Here is a 20,496-nt window from a genome sequence, read left to right as displayed (position 1 = left end):
GGACTGCTAAAGGACGAAAGACATACTAAACATGGGTTGGACAAAAATAACAGATACCAAACAATAACGAAATCACATACATTATCAAGTACAATAGGTTCACAATAAACACAGTTATGTCAAGTGTGTAAGCCGTTTACTTTGAGCGGTGGGTTGAGAGGCGTTGATTCATCTCTATGACAGATTGTGAGGTGATCCGATGGAGACAGTTTGATATTAAATGGCATGTGTGGTTATGTTTGTTAAAAGAAAATTCACTTGATTTATTGTCCACCCATCTTATAATCATAATTAAGAATAAAGCTGTCTAACAAATAAGTTTTTTGTTAGACAGCTTTATTCCTCTTTAGGTTTTTTACAAGCTGTAGTCATTTTGTGTTTGAGCACCAGTTTCAGAGGAGCAAAAACGTTTTTGGTCCAACTTAGTGTATGTAATCATCAAAACACGTCATACAACTCATCCAATTAATTCAGTGCAATCATGCTCATTAAATCAAATAAAAACGATTCACCCACTGGCTAATTTATTACAATTCCAGATGACGTTGGAGACCTGGTTGGAGCTTTGTTTAAAAACAAATACATCTGAGATATTTGTTTTACTGAATGATTAGGACCATTTATTAGTGTTCTTGTGTAAAACTTTGATTGAAGTTATGAATCAAGTCACACCCTTTAAAGCAGTTTTCAAGGGAGAACAAAGGGTATACATATAGGCAAACTTTACCAGAAAGCAAACAAAACAGATGATTAGCATTGAAAATACATTTTATTTAATCATTATGATGAATAGATTAATTTATTTCTTGTCATTCTGCTTCTTCCACAGTGGCTGCATCACATATTCGAGGCATGTTTGGATCGTTGTTGATCAGCCAATCAGCAAGCCAAATCTATTGGAGAAAAAAAGTGGATAATAAGAAATATGTTTCAAGGGAGCAAAGCTCAACACCATAAAGAACATAACTGGCTAATAAATAACTGTATACCTTCAAATGTTGAGCATGGAATACTTACACAGGGGTTGCGTGGCTTGCACTTGCAGAACTCAGTGAGTCCAAGTAGCAGAGTTGGGTTTACATATCTGCTCAGGTATTCTTCAGTGGCTTCTCTTGAGGGAAAGGGCTCAATTACAGCTGCAGAGAAAGAGCATGTGGGGGGCATTAGTGGCTAAAACATTTCTATAGGAACAACAGTAAGTGTGGTGCTGTGTATTGCTTACAGTTTGGGAATATGCATTTGATCTCCCTTTCAGCCGCATGAAATGACTCGCTGCCATGGAGTGCGTTTTTGAGTTCAGAAGTGCCATATTTGGCTCTGAGGCTGTGGGGGGAAAGTGCATCACATTCAGATAAACATCTCAGCTGTTGCTGTGACTCCAAACTTCTACCGCTCTACATTATTTAAAAACAAGGAATCATGATAGCAAGTCATAGGAAGACCCGCACTCGAAGGGCATAGTCATAATATGGAGCCACGGGCCCAGAATCACAGTCAATGTCTGTATGTGCAAATATGAAACTGATTGTTTCCATTGTAGTCCGAGTACAGACTGTACCAATACCAGTCAATATGTAACAGTGTGTTTGAATTAACATTGTTATTTTGTTAATGTAATGTGTAACAGCAGCAGTCTGAATTTGTCTGACCTAAGAATTAATGGCCTGTTATTGCAGAACTATTCAAATATATACAGAACTTTCATTGGTAGTGGAATTGATAGTTAATCAAATTACTTTCCCGATCCAAATGTACTGACGGTGTGTTTGATTTTGTTTCTAAGCATGCATTGGCAGGAACTTGAAGACTATGGTTTCATTATAGATCACACCCCCTTTCCATTAGTCCTTAAGGCAGTGGTTCTGAGTCAATATGCTCACCATTGTAGTACATTATCTACACAAGTACCAGAAGGAACAGAACACAGAACAAAAACAACGCCATAAAGGTTAACAGACTGACCATTCTGGGTGAGTTTCTTTTGCCTTGGTGCTGTTGACAGGCCCGATGATGGACTTCCAGTGGGCGATGGCGTTGACCCGGGCCAGAGTCAGAGCCATGATGGGTCCAGAGCTCATGAAGGGAATCAAGCTGGGAAAGGAGGGACTTCCATACAGGTCTGTGTAGAAATCACTGCATTGCGCTGGACTTAGCTGCAGCTTCCGCTTCTTCCACAGGAATAAAGTATTGGACACTTTAGTGAAATGTGTACCGATACTGGAATTATTATTTAAAAATAATTAACATGTTTGATTAAGATGCCTAAAATTTGGTTAAGAAAGTGTAACCATGTGTGTTGAGCAGGGCCCTATTTCTCGTACCTGGCTAAACAAAGTCAAGCAAATGTCCTAATCTCCATCTTAAATTAGCGAGATGATTGACATCAGGCTATCTGGGTTTCTTCACGGCTGATCCGCGCTGAAACGTCTCGTTAATTCTAGCCAGACGTCAGTCATCTGGATAAATGCGCGCGCCCGCTCCTCTTCAGAAGGGATAATAATGGAGCACTGATACCACGATGTTCTAACAGTACAATGGACAATAAACTCAGAGGAACCTCTTTTTATCTCTCTACTGAGAAGCAGGAGATGATCATGAAGGCATATGAGGAAGTCAATACCGTAGTCATTCGCAGCAAACGCATTGCCAATATTCCAAAGTCTTTGCAACATTGTTGCCGTGAACGCAACTTTAACATCGCCCCGGCTGCGAGACATAAGCGTCACAAATATATCAAGTTAAATGCGTCAGTGTTGGGAAAATGTATCGGCAAATTTTAAGCGTTTCATCACCCAAATCAATCAGATTATATTTGCGAATAAATATATACTTATGAGGATATATGTACTGTATGCGCGTATGAATCATGTACTATATGTATATACATGTATGTGTAGATTACCATGTAACTAGGAGTTTGAATATGTGTATGGGCGGATCAGTATGTATGTATTATTCATAATCAGAAATCCAATCAATTGAAGCAGTGAAAATAAATTGTGTGTGATTCTCTGTATTCTCATCACGACCACCTTAATCATGTTCTACAATAATGATATGTATGGTGTACTAATAACACCATCATACAATTATGAGTGCTTTCAACACATCCATCAGTTTCTGAAGCACTAAATAAACTTAAGAACAGCGGCATGCAGCGGGTGATAGTCTGTGTCTGAGACGGGCGATCAGCTGCGCCTGTGGTGATCAATGTCCGCGGCTCGAGAAGCTCTAGTAAATAAATTATTTCTTGCCGGCAAAATCTATAGCGCCGCGTACAGGAAGTCATGATGATGTAAAGGATGGATCCTGGCGATCTGAAAGAACTCTCTCCCTATAAAACTAATATAACTAATATCGCTCCTTCATCAATGAGGAAGGGAGCTGCCTTTTTTGTCCGGTGGGAGTGTCCAGCTTATCCAGTGAATTTCAGTAAGCCTGCCCGGTAGCAGGTTTAAATTTTTGGATGTGTTGCTATGGTGATTTATCTAAGCTTGCTTCGAGAAACCGAGAAAGCCTGACCTACGTCATCTTATCCTGACAATTAGCCCGCTAACTCAGTAAGCCAGGTACGAGAAATAGGGCCCAGGTTCGAGAAATAGGGCCCAGGACATTGTGTATGTCCTCTGGTGGACAAACTATACCATGGTTTCTGTTTTTGTTGCTTAAAACTATTGTTTGCATTATTGTACTGCAATGTCCTGTCACACATCAGCCAAAATACACGAGTACGATATCTTTTTGGATAAATAAACTATGCCGGTGTATTAGTTACGCAGTACATGCAATACTTGTTTAGAGAGGGTCATCGTCAAACAAGATAAACACTATGACTTCAGAAATTAGACTACTTGTCAACTCCTTCCCGACCAAATACCCTTATAGTTTAGTTCATGTTTCAACGACGACCGCTATATTTGAACCAACCTGCAAGATAATGAAGCCCGATTTCAGGATAATGTCCTCAATCTCCTCCGCCTTGTGGATGGCATCTGGTTTGATAAGAGCCAGAGTTTCCTCCACATAGATGCGAGGATGTAAAGTTGTGTTCATCTTCTCCTGCATGCAGACTTTAACAGCTAACGCTAGGCTAGCTAATAAAGTTACGATACTTTCAGTCAGTCCGATCAACTAAATTCGTATTGGTTCTACATTTGCAACAGCAGGGCAACAGTCAACACACGTGAAGTTAGCTGGTAAATGTAATAATATCGGAGTGGTCACCTGCTGGTTTTATCAACTCGCCTTCACGTCTGTTTGGGTTGCTAGGATACCATTACAAAACTACGGCAACCCAAGTCGGTCAGACGATACATTCATACTTTACAAGGTACTCCTACTAGTCTCGTCTTGAAGTGGCAGTCTCGGAAGATTTAAATCTAGAAGAAAAAAATGTAGGTCACTGTCTATAGAGTTGACACAATGGTGATTGAGCCTTCGGCCCACTGATGAAAGGATATTGTGTGTGTATATATATATATATATATATATATATATATATACACACACACACATTGCATATTACATGCCTGCAGTGATGTCGCCCAAATTTATATTAAAATATACGTGCAATATATTTACTCTCCATTCTATACAAAATAATTGAATTAAGACAGAATTCAGTAAAAAGTGTGCCATTATGAAATTTCAGACACAGCCTCAGACTCCTTTAATCAAAGGACAATTCATTTTCACTTAAATAGAAACTCTAAAACAACCTAAACTGAACTCTTAGGATATCCACTTTAATTAAGCCAACTCATTCACCTCCTGAAGTCCAACATATTACCCATGCAAAGAGAGGGTACTTTATTGACACCAAAATGAAGTGTTGGCACAAATCAAGTAACCAAAACGTCACACATGAGTCTCACTTACGTTTTTATGAATTTATGTTTCCGTAACCCAACTTTAGACATGACTAGTTCATTAACGGTTTAGACTTATTTGTCAAATTATTGTTTTTTGCTTTGTTAAGGTTTGGAATGCACTGTTGTTCCTACTGCTGTTATACAAGTTTTATCAAGTCAAAAATAGGAATAGTACAAGTGCACTAACTGGTGGTAATAAACAAGCATTATAATCATAGTCACACAGTTGAAAGGAAGACGTAACAAGCTTTTCTCAAACAGTCTTTTATTCAAAGTAGCTTGCGACGAAAAAACTTTTAGCGAGTTCCAATAGTGACTTGCCACACTCTGATCAGGTTGTCAGTGTAGCCAGCAAACAGGGTCTGTAAAGAAAAATAAAGGAACATTGATTAATCAAGTTCTGGGATTTCACTGTCCCATAATTAGCCTATTAATATTCAAATAAGTGTGTTTCCAGATCCCCTCATATTTGCAGGGATGTCACCATTAGAGATCAGAGGTTATAGTGAATAGTTATAATCACTGGGGGTTAAACACCGATAGCCACTGAAACTGTACTGGAAAATTCCTGCAGATCAGAGTGTGACGTACCTGTCCATCAGCAGACCATGCCAGGGAAGTGCACTGTGGGGGTTCAGCCTTGCTGTTTGTGCTGATCACTTCCTGTCTCAGCTCATCCACAATGATCTTGCCCTCCAGATCCTACATGAGAAACAGAAAACATCAGAGGCAATGCATTGACGAACTGCTCGGAAGTAGCAAGACGGCTCGATGAGCAGTTGGTGCAACCTAAATTAATTCTATAATGTATAAATTGGTCTAGGCTGGAGCTCAGGAAACAGCTTTTTTTATCATCAAATAATACAGTTGGCATGTTGTTTCATCATTGCCCTTTGCACTATAGCACCTCTTACTGATCATGACATTTAGAATGAAGTCTTTTACCCAGATCTTGATACTGGGGCCGGTAGCGGCACACAGCCAGTATCGGTTGGGGCTGAAGCAGAGGGCATTGATGGTGTCGCCACTGTCGAGGGTGTAGAGGTGCTTGCCCTCATTCAGGTCCCACAGCATGGCCTGTCCGTCCTAGACAAAGAGAAAATACACAGCAATAGCCATATTAATAAATATAGTAGATTGCTAGGATATTTACTGCATGTTTAATAGCTAACCATTTGAGAGTTCTTTGTATAACATTTTTACAAACACGTTTTTAAGTGCAGGTATAACTCAGAAACAGCCTCTTTATCATCAATGTTAAACAGATACTTTTAAAGATTTCATCACAGCTAAAACCTGCAGCTGGACTTAAACGTGTGCTTCAGTGAAGTTCAGAATGGTGGGAAAAGTAGTTTACAATTTACAAAAAAAGAAAGTATTTCATACCCTTCCACCAGATGCACACAGGGAGCCATCAGGAGAGACGGTCACAGTGTTCAAGAATCCAGTATGGCCAATGTGGTTAGTCTTCAGCTTGCAGTTGGCCAGGTTCCACACCTAGGAGGAAAGGACAGGAATCATGTAGCGCTAAACGGGTCGTGGTCTCATCAACAGTGATGTTCAGGTAATACGAGCCAGTTTTCCAAAATAACAGGGCAAACAAACTTTAGAATAAAGTGAATTCAGTTGCAAGAGAACTCAGGCAAAAGCTTTGGGGACGTTTAAAGGAGTCAAGGACCTTGAACATCTTGTCCCAGAAAGTGCAGGTATAACTCAGAAACAGCCTCTTTATCATCAATGTTAAACAGATACTTTTAAAGCTTTCATCACCGTTAAAAACTGCAGCTGGACTTAAACTTGTGCTTTAGTTGCGTTAAGCATGGTATATTGGCACTTAAGTATTGAATTCAGAAAAGATTACGAAAAATGGAGTTAAATCCCCATGGTCAGATTGTATTTCACAAATCCTAAATTTCTAGCAGCAGTGAAGACACTTTTCTGCTAAACTTTAACATGAACAAAAAAAAAAAAAATGCACATAATTTAGAAGAAACATAACCACCTTAAAACACTGAAAATCTAAACCAGTACTTTAGAGATGGCTATTGTCTGGACTTACGATGTGAGATCCCCAGGCTGCTGCTGCTCGCATTCATTCACGGCGCTCTCGTCCTTCCCCTCCTCGGTGTGGTCGGCTCCATTAAAATCATATTCGACTTCGTGGCCGTTTTCCGATGTTTCCACATACTGCTGCTCTGTCTCTGTCTCAGACATGTTGCACTATTATACCTAAGCGCTCGAAAAAAAAGAAAATGACATTCATAAAACGAAATATAGGCGGTTATATAACCCCTCCTTGCCGTACATGCTTCGCCATTAACTCGGTGCCAGTCCATGCATTTCCCACCATTTTGGCCGACAGGATCGCGTCCCATACATTTAGCTACATTCATTCGAATTTGTTGCAGAGTGTCAGCAAATAGCAACTCTGTAGCGTTTCCTTACACAACACAGTAACCACTCGGCATCTATAGTATACTTGTGGTGAGGCCGAAGATTAGAAAAAGCCTAACCATCTGCATCACGCTGATAAACCAAGTCTGGACTGAACAACTCAAATTCGCAGTTACGTAACGCAAAGGCCGTGCAAGCCGCACTATACGCCTTATGATTTCTAATAATTCAATATATTACATCTAGCAGGAGAACAAGCAAAAGACTACGACAATATCAAGGCTAAAGAAGTAGGAACACCTGCTTACTGGTCACACAACCGGAGAGCTCTCTTCAAGATGGATTCTCCCACACGCTGACAACTCGTGGTTGGTTCTTCCTCCTCTTTGGTTGGCATCCATATATTTGGTGCATTACCGCCACCTTCTGCTCCGGAGTATGGCTCAGACAGTAGAGCTCTCTTTACCCCAGAAACAAAACCCACCCCAAAAAATAAATGTATAAAAGAAAAGAAAAAAGAAAGAAAGAAAAAAGAAGAAATAATTAACCCCTGCACCTCATCCCTACATTTCAATTATACCCTATAAAAAACCTTGTGTTCTTTAAGAACACTAGCAGTACTCTAACCTGTGCTCTCCCACCCATGCTCAGTATTTCCTTCAGTGTACACTCATGCACCCCCAATTCCTTCAGATTCTTCCTCATCAATTCTCTTCGTCTCAGGCGCCTTACAATTCACCAGTACATGCTCCACTGACTCCTCTTCTCCACATCCTTCACACAGCTTGTCCGCCCTTTCATTCCCACTCACCCCTATATGTACTGGAACCCACATTCATTTAACCTGACCTCCCTGGCTGGCTGGTTACGTGTGTGACCGACTGAAGGACCTCATAGAGTATGTCTTGACGACTGAATGAATGAATCTTAGGCTTGCTAGGACTGAAGCTGCATCGGAGCATTACTACCTTTTCCTGTTTTGCCTTTTCCACCCATCATAATGCCACCAGCACTGGCACCATCTCCACTGTGTAGACCTCTAAATTATCAGATGTTCTCCTGTTGATCCCTACTACTTTGCCTGGTATTGCTACCCTAAATCTTGTCACTCCTGTCTCAGGTTTCTTAGCACCGTCCGTATACATTTTAGTATATTCACTGTATAGTTTCATTACTCGATATTCAAACGCACTTAACAAATCCCCTGTACCTTTCCCTTTCCTTTTTACATCTAACAGATACCAGTCAACTTCAGGCCACACAAGTGTCCATGGAGCCACAACTGGGTAAACCACATAGGGCTTATACTCAGACCATACACATTAAACTCCCTTGCAATGTCATTGCCTACCCGATCAAAGTTATCTTTCTGGCTCCTCCCATTCTCCCAGACTACCTGCAACACTCCTTTTGCAGGGTGAGAATCAGTGTGTCCCTACAAATTAGCTCAGTAGTTTACCATTAGTTGTTTTCTCCTTAGATCCAGTGGCATTTCTACCTGCAGGGCAGGGATTGGCGATGTTTTCAAAGCTCCACTACATACTATTAATGCCTGCGCCTGAACCACATCTAATTTACCAATTAGAGATTTAGCTGCTGACCCATATGCTATGCTTCCGTAATCCAACACCGATGTTATCAAGGCCACATACATGGTTTTCAATGATGAACAGCTGGCTTCCCACTCACACAGCTCATCACATTTATAACTGTTTTGCATTTTTCCTCTACTCTCCTGATATGGTCTGCCCATGTTAACCGTGAATCAAAAAGAACCCCCAGAAATGTAAATGTTCCAAACCTTTCTAAGTCTTTCCCATACATTGCTAGCTTCATCCCATCCTTGATTATTTTCCTGGTGAAAAAGACACTGAGAACCTGAACCCCCAATCATATCCTACTCCACCACCTCATCGATTGCTTCTTGTACTTTCCTAACTTTCTTCCACAATGCCCCATCATCAGCAATCGTGGTTGGTTTTCTAGAACCGGCAGAAAAAAAAACGCCATTTCTGTGGAGAAGCCGTCTGATTGGATGATCGCCGCTGCCACTCACGACTCCGACCAATTACATGCACGTACCTTTCTTTCCACAGAAGATGTTCACGGCCTCACCACACAGGAAGGAACTCCGAGTACCCTTTCAGCGTCTAGTGAAAAAGAGTTGCTTACTGCTCGGCAATTAAAAACAGATGATGAATTGCGACTGTTGCGTTAATCGGTGTGCCAAAGCGTTACTCATCTGCTTTTCATTCTGAATCTGACAAATGCACTCAAAGGCAACAGTAGTCCAGTCCAGGGTCGTGAAACTGAACGGCGTCCTGCTTATGTGGAAACTGTTCAAAATGTAGATCTTGGCATCTCAGTATGAACATTAGTGAAGGATAAACTCAAGGAGCTGCCATCAAGCTTTGTATGTGTACATGGACAGCTATGCTTTAAAGGTGACTTTCTTTCAAAGAATGCCGTCCAAGTTATAAAGACATACTAAACATGGGTTGGACAAAAATAACAGATACCAAACAATAACGAAATCACATACATTATCAAGTACAATAGGTTCGCAATAAACACAGTTATGTCAAGTTTGTAAGCCGTTTACTTTGAGCGGTGGGTTGAGAGGCGTTGATTCATCTCTATGACAGATTGTGAGGTGATCCGGTGGAGACAGTTTGATATTAAATGGCATGTGTGGTTATGTTTGTTAAACGAAAATGTATTGTCCACCCATCTTATAATCATTGCTTACCCTGTGCACAACCAGCAGCCTTCTGTCTACACAGTGACTTAGAAACCACATGCAAAGCTACTATCAGAGTTACATACTGCAGACCAAATAACCCACAGTCACATGGAATTTAAACTGACTTTGTTTGTTTCAGTCACTTTGTACTGACTAAAACATCAAGCCTAGCGACGCGGAACGTCACCTCGCTAGCGGGGAAAGAGCCGGAGCTGGTGCAGGAGGTTGAGCGGTACCAGCTAGACATATTTGGGCTCACCTCCATGCACAACACGGGCTCTGGAACCAAGCTCCTGGAGAAGGGTTGGACTTTTTCCTTTTCTGGTATTGCCCAGGGTGAGAGGCGCCGAGCGGGAGTGGGGATACTCACGAGCCCTCGGGTTGCGGGGAGTAAGGCTCTGACTGTTGTTTGTGCTTATGCACCGAACAGCAGTTCGGAGTATCCGGCCTTCTTGAGTCGGTGGTAGGGATCCTGGAAAGGGCGCCGCCTCCTGACTCCCTAGTTCTCCTGGGGGACTTCAACGCTCACATGGGCAATGCCAAAGAAACCTGGCAGGGGTGATTGGGAGGAACGGCTTGCCCGATCTGAACCCGAACGGTGTTTTGTTGTTGGACTTCTGTGCTAGCCACGGTTTGTTTATAACGAACACTGTGTTTGAGCACAAGGTGGCTCATAAGTGTACCGGGTACCAGAACACTTTCGGCCGGAGATCAATGATCGACTTTGTAATCGTATCATCTGATCTGCGGCCGTATGTCTTGGACACTCCGGTGAAGAGAGGAGCAGAGCTGTCAACTGATCACCACATGGTGGTGAGTTGGATCAGATGGCGGGGGAGCCGGCTAGAAAGACCTGGCAAGCCCAAACATGTAGTGAGGGTGAACTGGGAACGTCTGGCAGAGGATTTTTGTGGGGGGTGCTGCGGGAGAATGGGGTGCCGGACCTGTTGGCACGGGCCATCCGGTCTCTGTACGCCTTCAGTAGGAGCTGTGTTCGTATCCTCGGTAATAAGTCAGACACGTTCCCGGTGGGTGTTGGCCTCTGCCAGGGCTGCCCTTTATCACCGGTCCTGTTTGTGACTTTCATGGACAGGATATTTAGGCGTAGCCAGGGGGCCTCCTCGGACCGTGATCTCAGCATTCACTGGGGCCGTCTTGGTGAAGAGGGAGCTGAGCCGGAAGGCGAAGCTCTCCATTTAATGGTCGGTCTACATTCCAACCCTCACTTATGGTCACGAACTCTGGGTCGTGAGATAGGGTAAGGAGCTTGGACATCAGGAGGGAGCTTGGAGTTGAGCCGCTGCTCCTTCGCGTCGAAAGGAGTCAGCTGAGGTGGTTCGGGCATCTAGTCAGGATGCCTCCTGGACGCCTCCCATTAGAGGTTTTCCAGGCACGTCCAACTGGTAGGAGGCCCTGGGGAAGACAAAGGACACGCTAGAGGGATTATATCTCCCGGCTGGCCTGGGAACGCCTCAGGATCCCCCAGAATGAGCTGGAAAGTGTTGCGGGTGAGAGGGAAGCCTGGGTCGGCCCGGATAAGCGGCTGATAATGGATGGATGGATAAATCTTTACTCTGTATTTTTTTCTTTGATCGCTGAATAACTATCACATAATACTAATGTTGACAGCTTTATTCCTCTTTAGGTTTTTTACAAGCTGTAGTCATTTTGTGTTTGAGCACCAGTTCCAGAGGAGCAACAAAATAAGACGCTGTGAGTTGTTGGTCCAACTTAGTCAATGTAATCATCAAAACGCATGTCATACAACTCATCCAATTAATTCAGTGCAATCATGCTCATTAAATAAAATAAAAATGATTTACCCCCTGACTAATTTACTACAATTCCAGATGACTTTGGAGACCTGGTGGGAGCTTTGTTAAAAAAAAACAAATAAATCTGAGATATTTGTTTTACTGAATGATTAGGACCATTTATTAGTGTTCTCATGTCAAACTTTGATTGTTAAGTTATGAATCAAGTCACAACCTTTAAAGCAGTTTTCAAGGGAGAACAAAGGGTTTACATATAGGCAAACTTTACCAGAAAGCAAATTAAAACAGATGATTAGCATTGAAAAGACATTTTATTTAATCATTGTATTGAATAAATACATTTGTTTATAAATCATTTATTTCTTGTCATTCTGTTTCTTCCACAGTGGCTGCATCACATATTCAAGGCTTGTTTGGATCGTTGTTGATCAGCCAGTCAGCAAGCCAAATCTATTGGAGGAAAAAAGTGGATAATGGAGCAATATGTTTCAGGGAGCAAAGCTCAACACCATAAAGAACATATGAATGAATAACTGGCTGATAAATAACTGTATACCTTCAAATGTTGAGCATGGAATACTTACACAGGGGTTGTGTGGCTTGCACTTGCAGAACTCAGTGAGTCCAGTGGAAGAAATGCTTCCCCTGTTCACTATCGAATCGCCAAGGTTTAGAAAAAATACTAAATAAAATACCTAGCACTCGCATGCCAACGTCAGACAGGAAAACACTTTCCCAATACCTAGACCAATGTTATTCCGACATGGAATCCAATTTTAAAAGAACGTTTGAGTCCTTGGATTATGTTACAACAACTGCAGATATTTGGTCCGCCAACAACACAAGTTATTTAGGAATGACCGCTCACTGGATTGACAACATTAGTTTTAAACGTCAGAAGGCAGCTCTAGCCTGTAAGAGAGTGAGAGGAAGACATACATATGATGTCATAGCTAATGAAATAGAACAGATTCATTCAGCTTATGGACTATCGCATAAAGTCACCATTTGCTCTAGACTGGGTGTTAAATGCATCACTGAGCGAGAGTATCAGTTCCTGAAGGAGTATTGTAGTGTCAAAATCTCTTGCTGCTGCATTAGATGTACTACAAGGTGATGATGATTGCTACAATGGCACCCTCCTGCCAACCTTGGAAATTCTGATGGTGAAGTTGCTTGCGTTGAAGGATGGCCTTTCTCAGATGACAGCTGGCATGCCTGGAGCTATTGTACAGGTAAATACATATTGAATAATAACATGATTACCCCTAACATAATAGTCTATAGTGTATAGCATTTAAATGTAGCACAAAAAGTAAGGACATTTGTGTTTGGTAGATTATTTCTTTGTTGTAACAATACTTCTTGGCAATACATCTTATAGCATTGGAAAGCCTGTTTATTTCCCTTTTAAATGGTGTCACATTTGTAAGGAACATGCATTTGTGGGATGAGCAGCAGAGCTGACTATGTGGGTTGCTGTTCCCTTTATTGAACTGTAGCCTATATGTTTGTCTAATATAGCCTATACTGTTTCATATCACAGGCGATCAAAGGCAGATTTTCATCTGTCTTGGACAGCAAGGATGCTCTCAAGGCTGCTGCCTCAATGCCCAAATTCAAGGTCCGCTTGCTCAAAGATGAGAAGAGAAGAGATGCTGTTAAAAGTCTGCTAATTTCTGAGTGTCGTGCCCGGATTCCTGATGAGCCACAGATTGGACCAGCAGTTCAGAGCCCAACCACCTCCAGTCACACTGACTTTTTTGATTTTGAAGAGGGGTTTCCTACACGGCAGAAACAGAAGTCATGGAGTACTTAAAAATGCCCGGATCCAACTGGGAGGTTCTCTCCAGGATACAATACAACACTCCAATACCATCAAGTGCACCTGTCGAAAGGCTTTTCAGCCTGGGCAGTATTGTTCTGACCCCAAGGAGGCTGTCGGATAAAAGATTCAAGAGACTTTTACTCATGCGATACAATCGCTATTTTGAAGAATAGAGAAAAATGATTAACTTCATAGGATATAGTGCACTTTCTGTTTATTTAGGCAATGATGAAGTGGATTTTCTGTTTATTTAATTGCATTTTCTGTTTCTATTTTATGGGGAAAAGTGCCATTTATTTTCCTATTTTTCTTAAACCACTACAATGATTCCTATAACAAGCTGGTTTTGTTCTTAGGAGTCGGCCCCCATTTGGTTTAGTGGGGTCTCATGTTTCCAAGAGCCTGTTTTTGGCCTATTTTTAATGTGTTATGCTGTTTGACCTGAATGTCCCCACCATACATAGCCTCTTGTATCCTGCTGTTTGTGGGGTTTAAAGTGAGGCATATTTCTTTGGTCAGACAGTATGAACAGGGTTAATGTTCATTCAAGTTAATGGCTGAGTTTTATATGCCATTTTGTTTTACATGTTTACAATTACAATACACTATGTGGAAAGGCAAAGAGATGCCCTTTATTGAAAATAAAGTGATGAATGGACCATGATGTTTGTACATGTATCTTTGCAGTTAATTTGGACATTTGCTTAAAAAAAAGGGAAAGTAAACTAGTAGTGAAGTTACTTTTTACTTTTTTTGTTTTGTTACTTTTTAGTGAAGTTACTTTTCAAATGCAGTAACTAGTAATGCTCATGAAGGGAATCAAGCTGGGAAAGAAGGGCCTTCCATACAGGTCTGTGTAGAAATCACTGCATTACGCTGGACTTAGCTTCAGCTGCTTCCACAGGAATAAAGTATTGGACACTTTAGTGAAATGTGTAATGATACTGGAATGATTTAAAAATAATTAACATGCTTGATTAAGATGCCTAAAATTTGGTTAAGAACGTGTAACCGCAATGTGTTGAGCAGGACATTGTGTACGTCCTCTGGTGGACTAACTATACCTTGGTTTTTGTTGCTTAAAACTATCATTTGCATTATTGTCATTAATGTCCTGTCACATATCAGCCAAAATACACAAGTACAATATCTTTTGGGATGAATAAACTATGCCGGTGTATTAGTTACGCAGTACACGCAATACTTGTTTAGAGAGGGTCATCGTCATACAAGATAAACACTGACTTCAGAAATTAGATTACTTGTCAACACCTTCCCGACCAAATACCCTTATAGTTTTCATGTTTCAACAACGACCGCTATATTTGAAGCAACCTGCAAGATGATGAAGCCCGATTTCAGGATAATGTCCTCAAAAATGTAGGTCACCTATAAATAGACTTGACACGATGTTGATTGCGCCTTCGGCCCACTGATTAAAGCATATACTGTGTGTGTGTGTGTGATAGAGAGATAGATAGATAGAGAGATAGATAGAGAGATATATATTCTTTTTTACACATAGCATATTAAGTCAAAAATAGGAATAGTACAAGTGCACTAACTGGTGGTAATAAACAAGCATTATAATCATAGTCAAACAGTTGAAAGGAAGACGTAACAAGCTTTTCTCAAACAGTCTTTTATTCAAAGTAGCTTGCGACGAAAAAACTTTTAGCGAGTTCCAATAGTGACTTGCCACACTCTGATCAGGTTGTCAGTGTAGCCAGCAAACAGGGTCTGTAAAGAAAAATAAAGGAACATTGATTAATCGAGTTCTGGGATTTCACTGTCCCATAATTAGCCTATTAATATTCAAATAAGTGTGTTTCCAGATCCCCTCATATTTGCAGGGATGTCACCATTAGAGATCAGAGGTTATAGTGAATAGTTATAATCACTGGGGGTTAAACACCGATAGCCACTGAAACTGTACTGGAAAATTCCTGCAGATCAGAGTGTGACGTACCTGTCCATCAGCAGACCATGCCAGGGAAGTGCACTGTGGGGGTTCAGCCTTGCTGTTTGTGCTGATCACTTCCTGTCTCAGCTCATCCACAATGATCTTGCCCTCCAGATCCTACATGAGAAACAGAAAACATCAGAGGCAATGCATTGACGAACTGCTCGGAAGTAGCAAGACGGCTTGATGAGCAGTTGGTGCAACCTAAATTAATTCTATAATGTATAAATTGGTCTAGGCTAGAGCTCAGGAAACAGCTTTTTTATCATCAAATAATACAGTTGGCATGTTGTTTCATCATTGCCCTTTGCACTATAGCACCTCTTACTGATCATGACATTTAGAATGAAGTCTTTTACCCAGATCTTGATACTGGGGCCGGTAGCGGCACACAGCCAGTATCGGTTGGGGCTGAAGCAGAGGGCATTGATGGTGTCGCCACTGTCGAGGGTGTAGAGGTGCTTGCCCTCATTCAGGTCCCACAGCATGGCCTGTCCGTCCTAGACAAAGAGAAAATACACAGCAATAGCCATATTAATAGATATAGTAGATTGCTAGGATATTTACTGCATGCTTAATAGCTAACCATTTGAGAGTTCTTTGTATAACATTTTTACAAACACGTTTTTAAGTGCAGGTATAACTCAGAAACAGCCTCTTTATCATCAATGTTAAACAGATACTTTTAAAGATTTCATCACAGCTAAAACCTGCAGCTGGACTTAAACGTGTGCTTCAGTGAAGTTCAGAATGGTGGGAAAAGTAGTTTACAATTTACAAAAAAAGAAAGTATTTCATACCCTTCCACCAGATGCACACAGGGAGCCATCAGGAGAGACGGTCACAGTGTTCAAGAATCCAGTATGGCCAATGTGGTTAGTCTTCAGCTTGCAGTTGGCCAGGTTCCACACCTAGGAGGAAAGGACAGGAATCATGTAGCGCTAAACGGGTCGTGGTCTCATCAACAGTGAAACAAAAAACAGGGCAAACAAACTACTTGCTAGAGAACTCTCAGGCAAAAGCTTTGGAGACGTTTAAAGGAATCAAGTACCTTGACCATCTTGTCCCAGCCACAGGAGACAATGATGGGGTTGTTGCTGTTGGGGGAGAAGCGTACACAAGAAACCCACTCAGAATGACCTTCATCCTGCAAATGTAAAAGGAACATACATGTTCAATGCAAGATTATTTGGAGCCTGAACATTAGTGCCATGTTTTTTAACGCCGAGATGAAATCAAGCAAGGTGGAAAAAACAGATGTTTGCAGAATTGTTTTGTTTGGCTACTTATTAGCAACATGAACCTAGATTATACATTTTCAACCAACACATAATTTGGTATATGATATTAAAGCATGACCATGCTGGACATCACACCCAACTGTAGTAGACAGTCTACAGCAGCATTTGTCCTTTGGACATCAATTTGAGGAAACTTCATATTAAAGTATAGTTTGTTTTATCCAACGAGTAGGGACAGCCAAGTTTTGACTTCTAATTTGAGTGGTACAAGAAAATTGGCCAGCATTTAAATTCACTCAAATCTAGTTCCACTGGCACTGAAATAGACCAATGCTACTCATAAGACGACCTTCTTCAGTGTGTATTCTGGCACACTGAGGAGCGTCTTGCCAGAAACCTCTGTGGGAATATTACAAAGTCAAACTGGTGTGCTGTCTTAGTCTTCCCCTCTTAATTATCCACAGTCCAGTACCCTGTCTTCTCAGTCTAATCATGAGTTGATGTGTCTTAACCCATAAATCCCATCAACATTATCTGACAGCTTACCTGGATGGTGTACTTGCAGACTCCAAGAGTGTTCCATAGCTTGATGGTCTTGTCCCGGGAGCCAGACACAATCTGGCGGTTATCAGCGGAAAAGGCAACGCTCAAAACATCCTTGGTGTGTCCAACAAAGTGACGGGTGGTGAGTCCCCTGTGGAAACAAAATATTTTTATGAAAAGAAATCCAAAGTGCTGCATATTTAGACACCAAATTAGAAAGAAGCATGGCTAATACAGCTGCACACATGTTAAGATCAGAATCTTAAACCAATCTTCAGTGGGTGTTTACAATACTTAACCCAGATAATGTACATGTGTAATGTATTATCCTTGTTGATCTATAAATATGGCACCTCAATACTGCATACTTTTATTGTAAAGTATTTTTTACAGAGCTGTGGATCCAAAGTCCAGCAATAAGGGTGTAAGAATTGGTTGAATATTCATTTTTAGCATTACCACCAACAACAGTGTTTTTAGGACACATGTGGTCATTAGACTTCTTGCACAGCTTAAAGTAAGATCTTCAGGTCCATATTAGCACATTTTATTCCAAGTAACATCATACTGAATGGCATTCACAACAAGTTGGGTAGTCTCATAGCCAGATATTGCATAACATTTTTAAGTGCAGGTATAACTCAGAAACAGCCTCTTTATCATCAATGTTAAACAGATATTTTTAAAGCTTTCATCACCGTTAAAACCTGCAGCTGGACTTAATTTAGAAGAAACATAACCACCTTAAAACACTGAAAATCTAAACCAGTACTTTAGAGATGGCTATTGTCTGGACTTACGATGTGAGATCCCACAGACGAAGGCACCCATCCCAGGCACCGGACAGGGCGAACTGCCCATCTGAGGAGATGACCACATCACTTACGAAGTGAGAGTGGCCAGTCAAAGCGCGCTGGGGGATGCCATAGTTGGTTTCATCACGGGTCAGCTTCCACATGATGATAGACTTATCTGGAAAACAAGACATCCAGAATAAGTTTAGTTTTGTGTCCATATTTCATTCTGTACACAGCCGATATTAACATTACAATTTTATAATTGTGAGAGTGCATTATCAAGGAAAGCTGACAAACATTTAGTCATAAGTAAATGTTAGCAGGCAGAAGTGGGTAGTAACGAGTTACATCTACTCAAGTAACTTTTGAGTTAACAGGACTTGTCAAAGTAGTTTGGATGCAGAACTTCTCCCCCTCTTGGACATATTAGTACATTGAATTCCAAGTAATATTATGATACTAAATGGCATAGTCTCTCAGCCAGATGTTGCATAAATATTTTTAAGTGCAGGTATAACTCAGAAACAGCCTCTTTATCATCAATGTTAAACAGATACTTGTAAAGCTTTCATCATCGTTAAAACCTGCAGCTGGACATAAACTTGTGCTTTAGTTGAGTTAAACATGGCATATTGGCACTGCCTTATTGAATTCAGAAGAGATTACTAACAATGGGGACTTTGAGTTAACTGGACTTGTCAAAGTAGTTTGGATGCACTTTTTTGACTATCAGAATTGAATACTTTATTATTTTAAGCATCCATGATCCATGGATGACAGGTAGTCAGCTCATCCTCTCCAGCACCCAAACAGCGCTGTGGTGGTTTGGATCTGCGAGACTAGCTGGTCCCATGTCTGGGGAAAAGCTGTTGTGCAGCAGCACAAGCCATTGGAAATATTGGGCGCCGTTGTAGGCCTTCCCCAGGTCAAAGTGAGCACACTTTTATTTAATAGGAAATGAACGATTAATCATCATCATCATCACAGCATTATCTGTTAATTAGCCTGATACTTTTTCAGAAAGATGGGAGATGTATTTGTCAACTTCTGTGGCTAATATTATCACCTTCATGGGTTCCTAGAGACCTGGATGTGTTCTGTGGCCATCTAAACTGGAAAGATCAAAGTTTAAGGACACTTTAACATGTTGGCACTCTTTTAAATCTACTTTTTTAAAGGCAACATGACAGTTTATTATCCAACTATGTCATATTGTGTGATCACACTTGAGAGATAGACTATAAATATTGCGTGGTGTCTGTGGCAGGTCATTAATCTAGAAGAGCACTTTCCATTTCATCACAAAGACATACAGGTGCGAGTTAAGTTGCTATTTGGATGACTTCTAACATCACTTGAGTACTTACTGCACAGTGGCAATACTTTCACACGGGAACATTTTTGGGCTACTCTCACGTACCTCGCCACTGATAGAAAGCTCACTACTATGATTGAGGAGTCTACATATGCAATTACACGTGTCCGAGCTGCGTTACAGATGACGTTAGATAGCGTTAGCTACTTTAAGCTAACCGGCGTCGGTCGCGTAAGTCCGAGGAGATGATGTCCACGTAACAAATACGTACAACTTCACACCCGTTAGTGACAGTTAGCCGCGTGTGCACAATCCACTCACGCCAGCATTGTCGTTTTTCTCTCGTACGTTACAGTTGCAGGTTCAGTTGCTGACTAATGCTAACCTAACGTCGGCCATGTTGGCGGAGCCAGCGAGGGAATCCTCACCTCTGGACGCCGACAGAATCATGTCGGGATACTGGGGCGTCGTGGCGATCTGGGTGACCCATCCACTGTGCCCCTTCAGGGTCCCCCTCACGGTCATCTGCTCGGTCATCTTGGCGAGGTTTGGTGGTGCCTTTTACAAGGATGGATTCGGATTTGTCTCAGGTCTAGAGGAGCCTAGGTCCTCATCGCGTCTCAGCACAGAGGAAAAGGAAGCTCAACCCCGGATGCTAAAACTATGAGGGGTTAGCGGCCCGCAAAGGATTCTGGGAATTGTGGCCCATGCACAGGAGATGGCCGCTTTATTCAAGCAACACTGCTATGAGGAAATCAATTAGTGATCTGTTCATGAAAAGTTTGAATCGTATGAATTTTTTAATTCTTGAAATAATTCTGTAAAAACAACAACTAATACGATCTGGTTTATATGTCCTCTCTCTAAATGAATATGACATGCTTAATGTTATCATCATTATGGGTAAATGCCACTTTCTATTATGCAAATGATCATTTTGAATCCCTCTTTTGGTTTATAAATTAGTTTAAGAATGACCTCCCTTTGTTATGGAATGCTGATATTGAATTATTAGAAGACTTTCAA

The 20,496-nt window shown here is 41.3% G+C and overlaps 3 protein-coding genes across 3 annotated transcripts; all 3 read right to left on the bottom strand.

The window, feature by feature from the left end:
- Positions 1 to 809: 809 nt before the first annotated feature.
- Positions 810 to 4,065, bottom strand: nme5 (NME/NM23 family member 5; the record flags this gene model as incomplete). The annotated part of the gene is made up of 5 exons (XM_079228758.1): positions 810 to 893; positions 1,018 to 1,136; positions 1,223 to 1,323; positions 1,963 to 2,168; positions 3,928 to 4,065. The coding sequence occupies 5 exons, from the start codon at positions 4,063 to 4,065 to the stop codon at positions 810 to 812; spliced, it is 648 nt and encodes a 215-aa protein (XP_079084884.1).
- Positions 4,066 to 5,119: 1,054 nt separating this feature from the next.
- Positions 5,120 to 7,075, bottom strand: LOC306746063 (small ribosomal subunit protein RACK1-like). Its single transcript, XM_079228932.1, has 5 exons — positions 6,931 to 7,075; positions 6,258 to 6,368; positions 5,817 to 5,957; positions 5,463 to 5,573; positions 5,120 to 5,233 (listed from the first exon to the last, which is right to left on the bottom strand). Exons 1-5 carry the CDS (start codon positions 6,961 to 6,963, stop codon positions 5,168 to 5,170), a joined length of 462 nt encoding a protein of 153 aa, XP_079085058.1. The 5' UTR covers positions 6,964 to 7,075; the 3' UTR covers positions 5,120 to 5,167.
- Positions 7,076 to 15,237: 8,162 nt separating this feature from the next.
- rack1 (receptor for activated C kinase 1) lies at positions 15,238 to 20,092 on the bottom strand. The gene is made up of 8 exons (XM_079228963.1): positions 19,899 to 20,092; positions 18,159 to 18,330; positions 17,362 to 17,509; positions 16,626 to 16,721; positions 16,375 to 16,485; positions 15,934 to 16,074; positions 15,581 to 15,691; positions 15,238 to 15,351 (listed from the first exon to the last, which is right to left on the bottom strand). The coding sequence occupies exons 1-8, from the start codon at positions 20,005 to 20,007 to the stop codon at positions 15,286 to 15,288; spliced, it is 954 nt and encodes a 317-aa protein (XP_079085089.1). The 5' UTR covers positions 20,008 to 20,092; the 3' UTR covers positions 15,238 to 15,285.
- Between the last annotated feature and the right edge of the window lie 404 nt (positions 20,093 to 20,496).

Source organism: Taurulus bubalis, assembly GCF_910589615.1.
Source record: "Taurulus bubalis genome assembly, chromosome: 13".
Taxonomy (NCBI): domain Eukaryota; kingdom Metazoa; phylum Chordata; class Actinopteri; order Perciformes; family Cottidae; genus Taurulus; species Taurulus bubalis.
The sequence above is the reverse complement of the archived record's forward strand: the minus strand, read 5'-3'. Positions and strand labels throughout refer to the sequence as shown.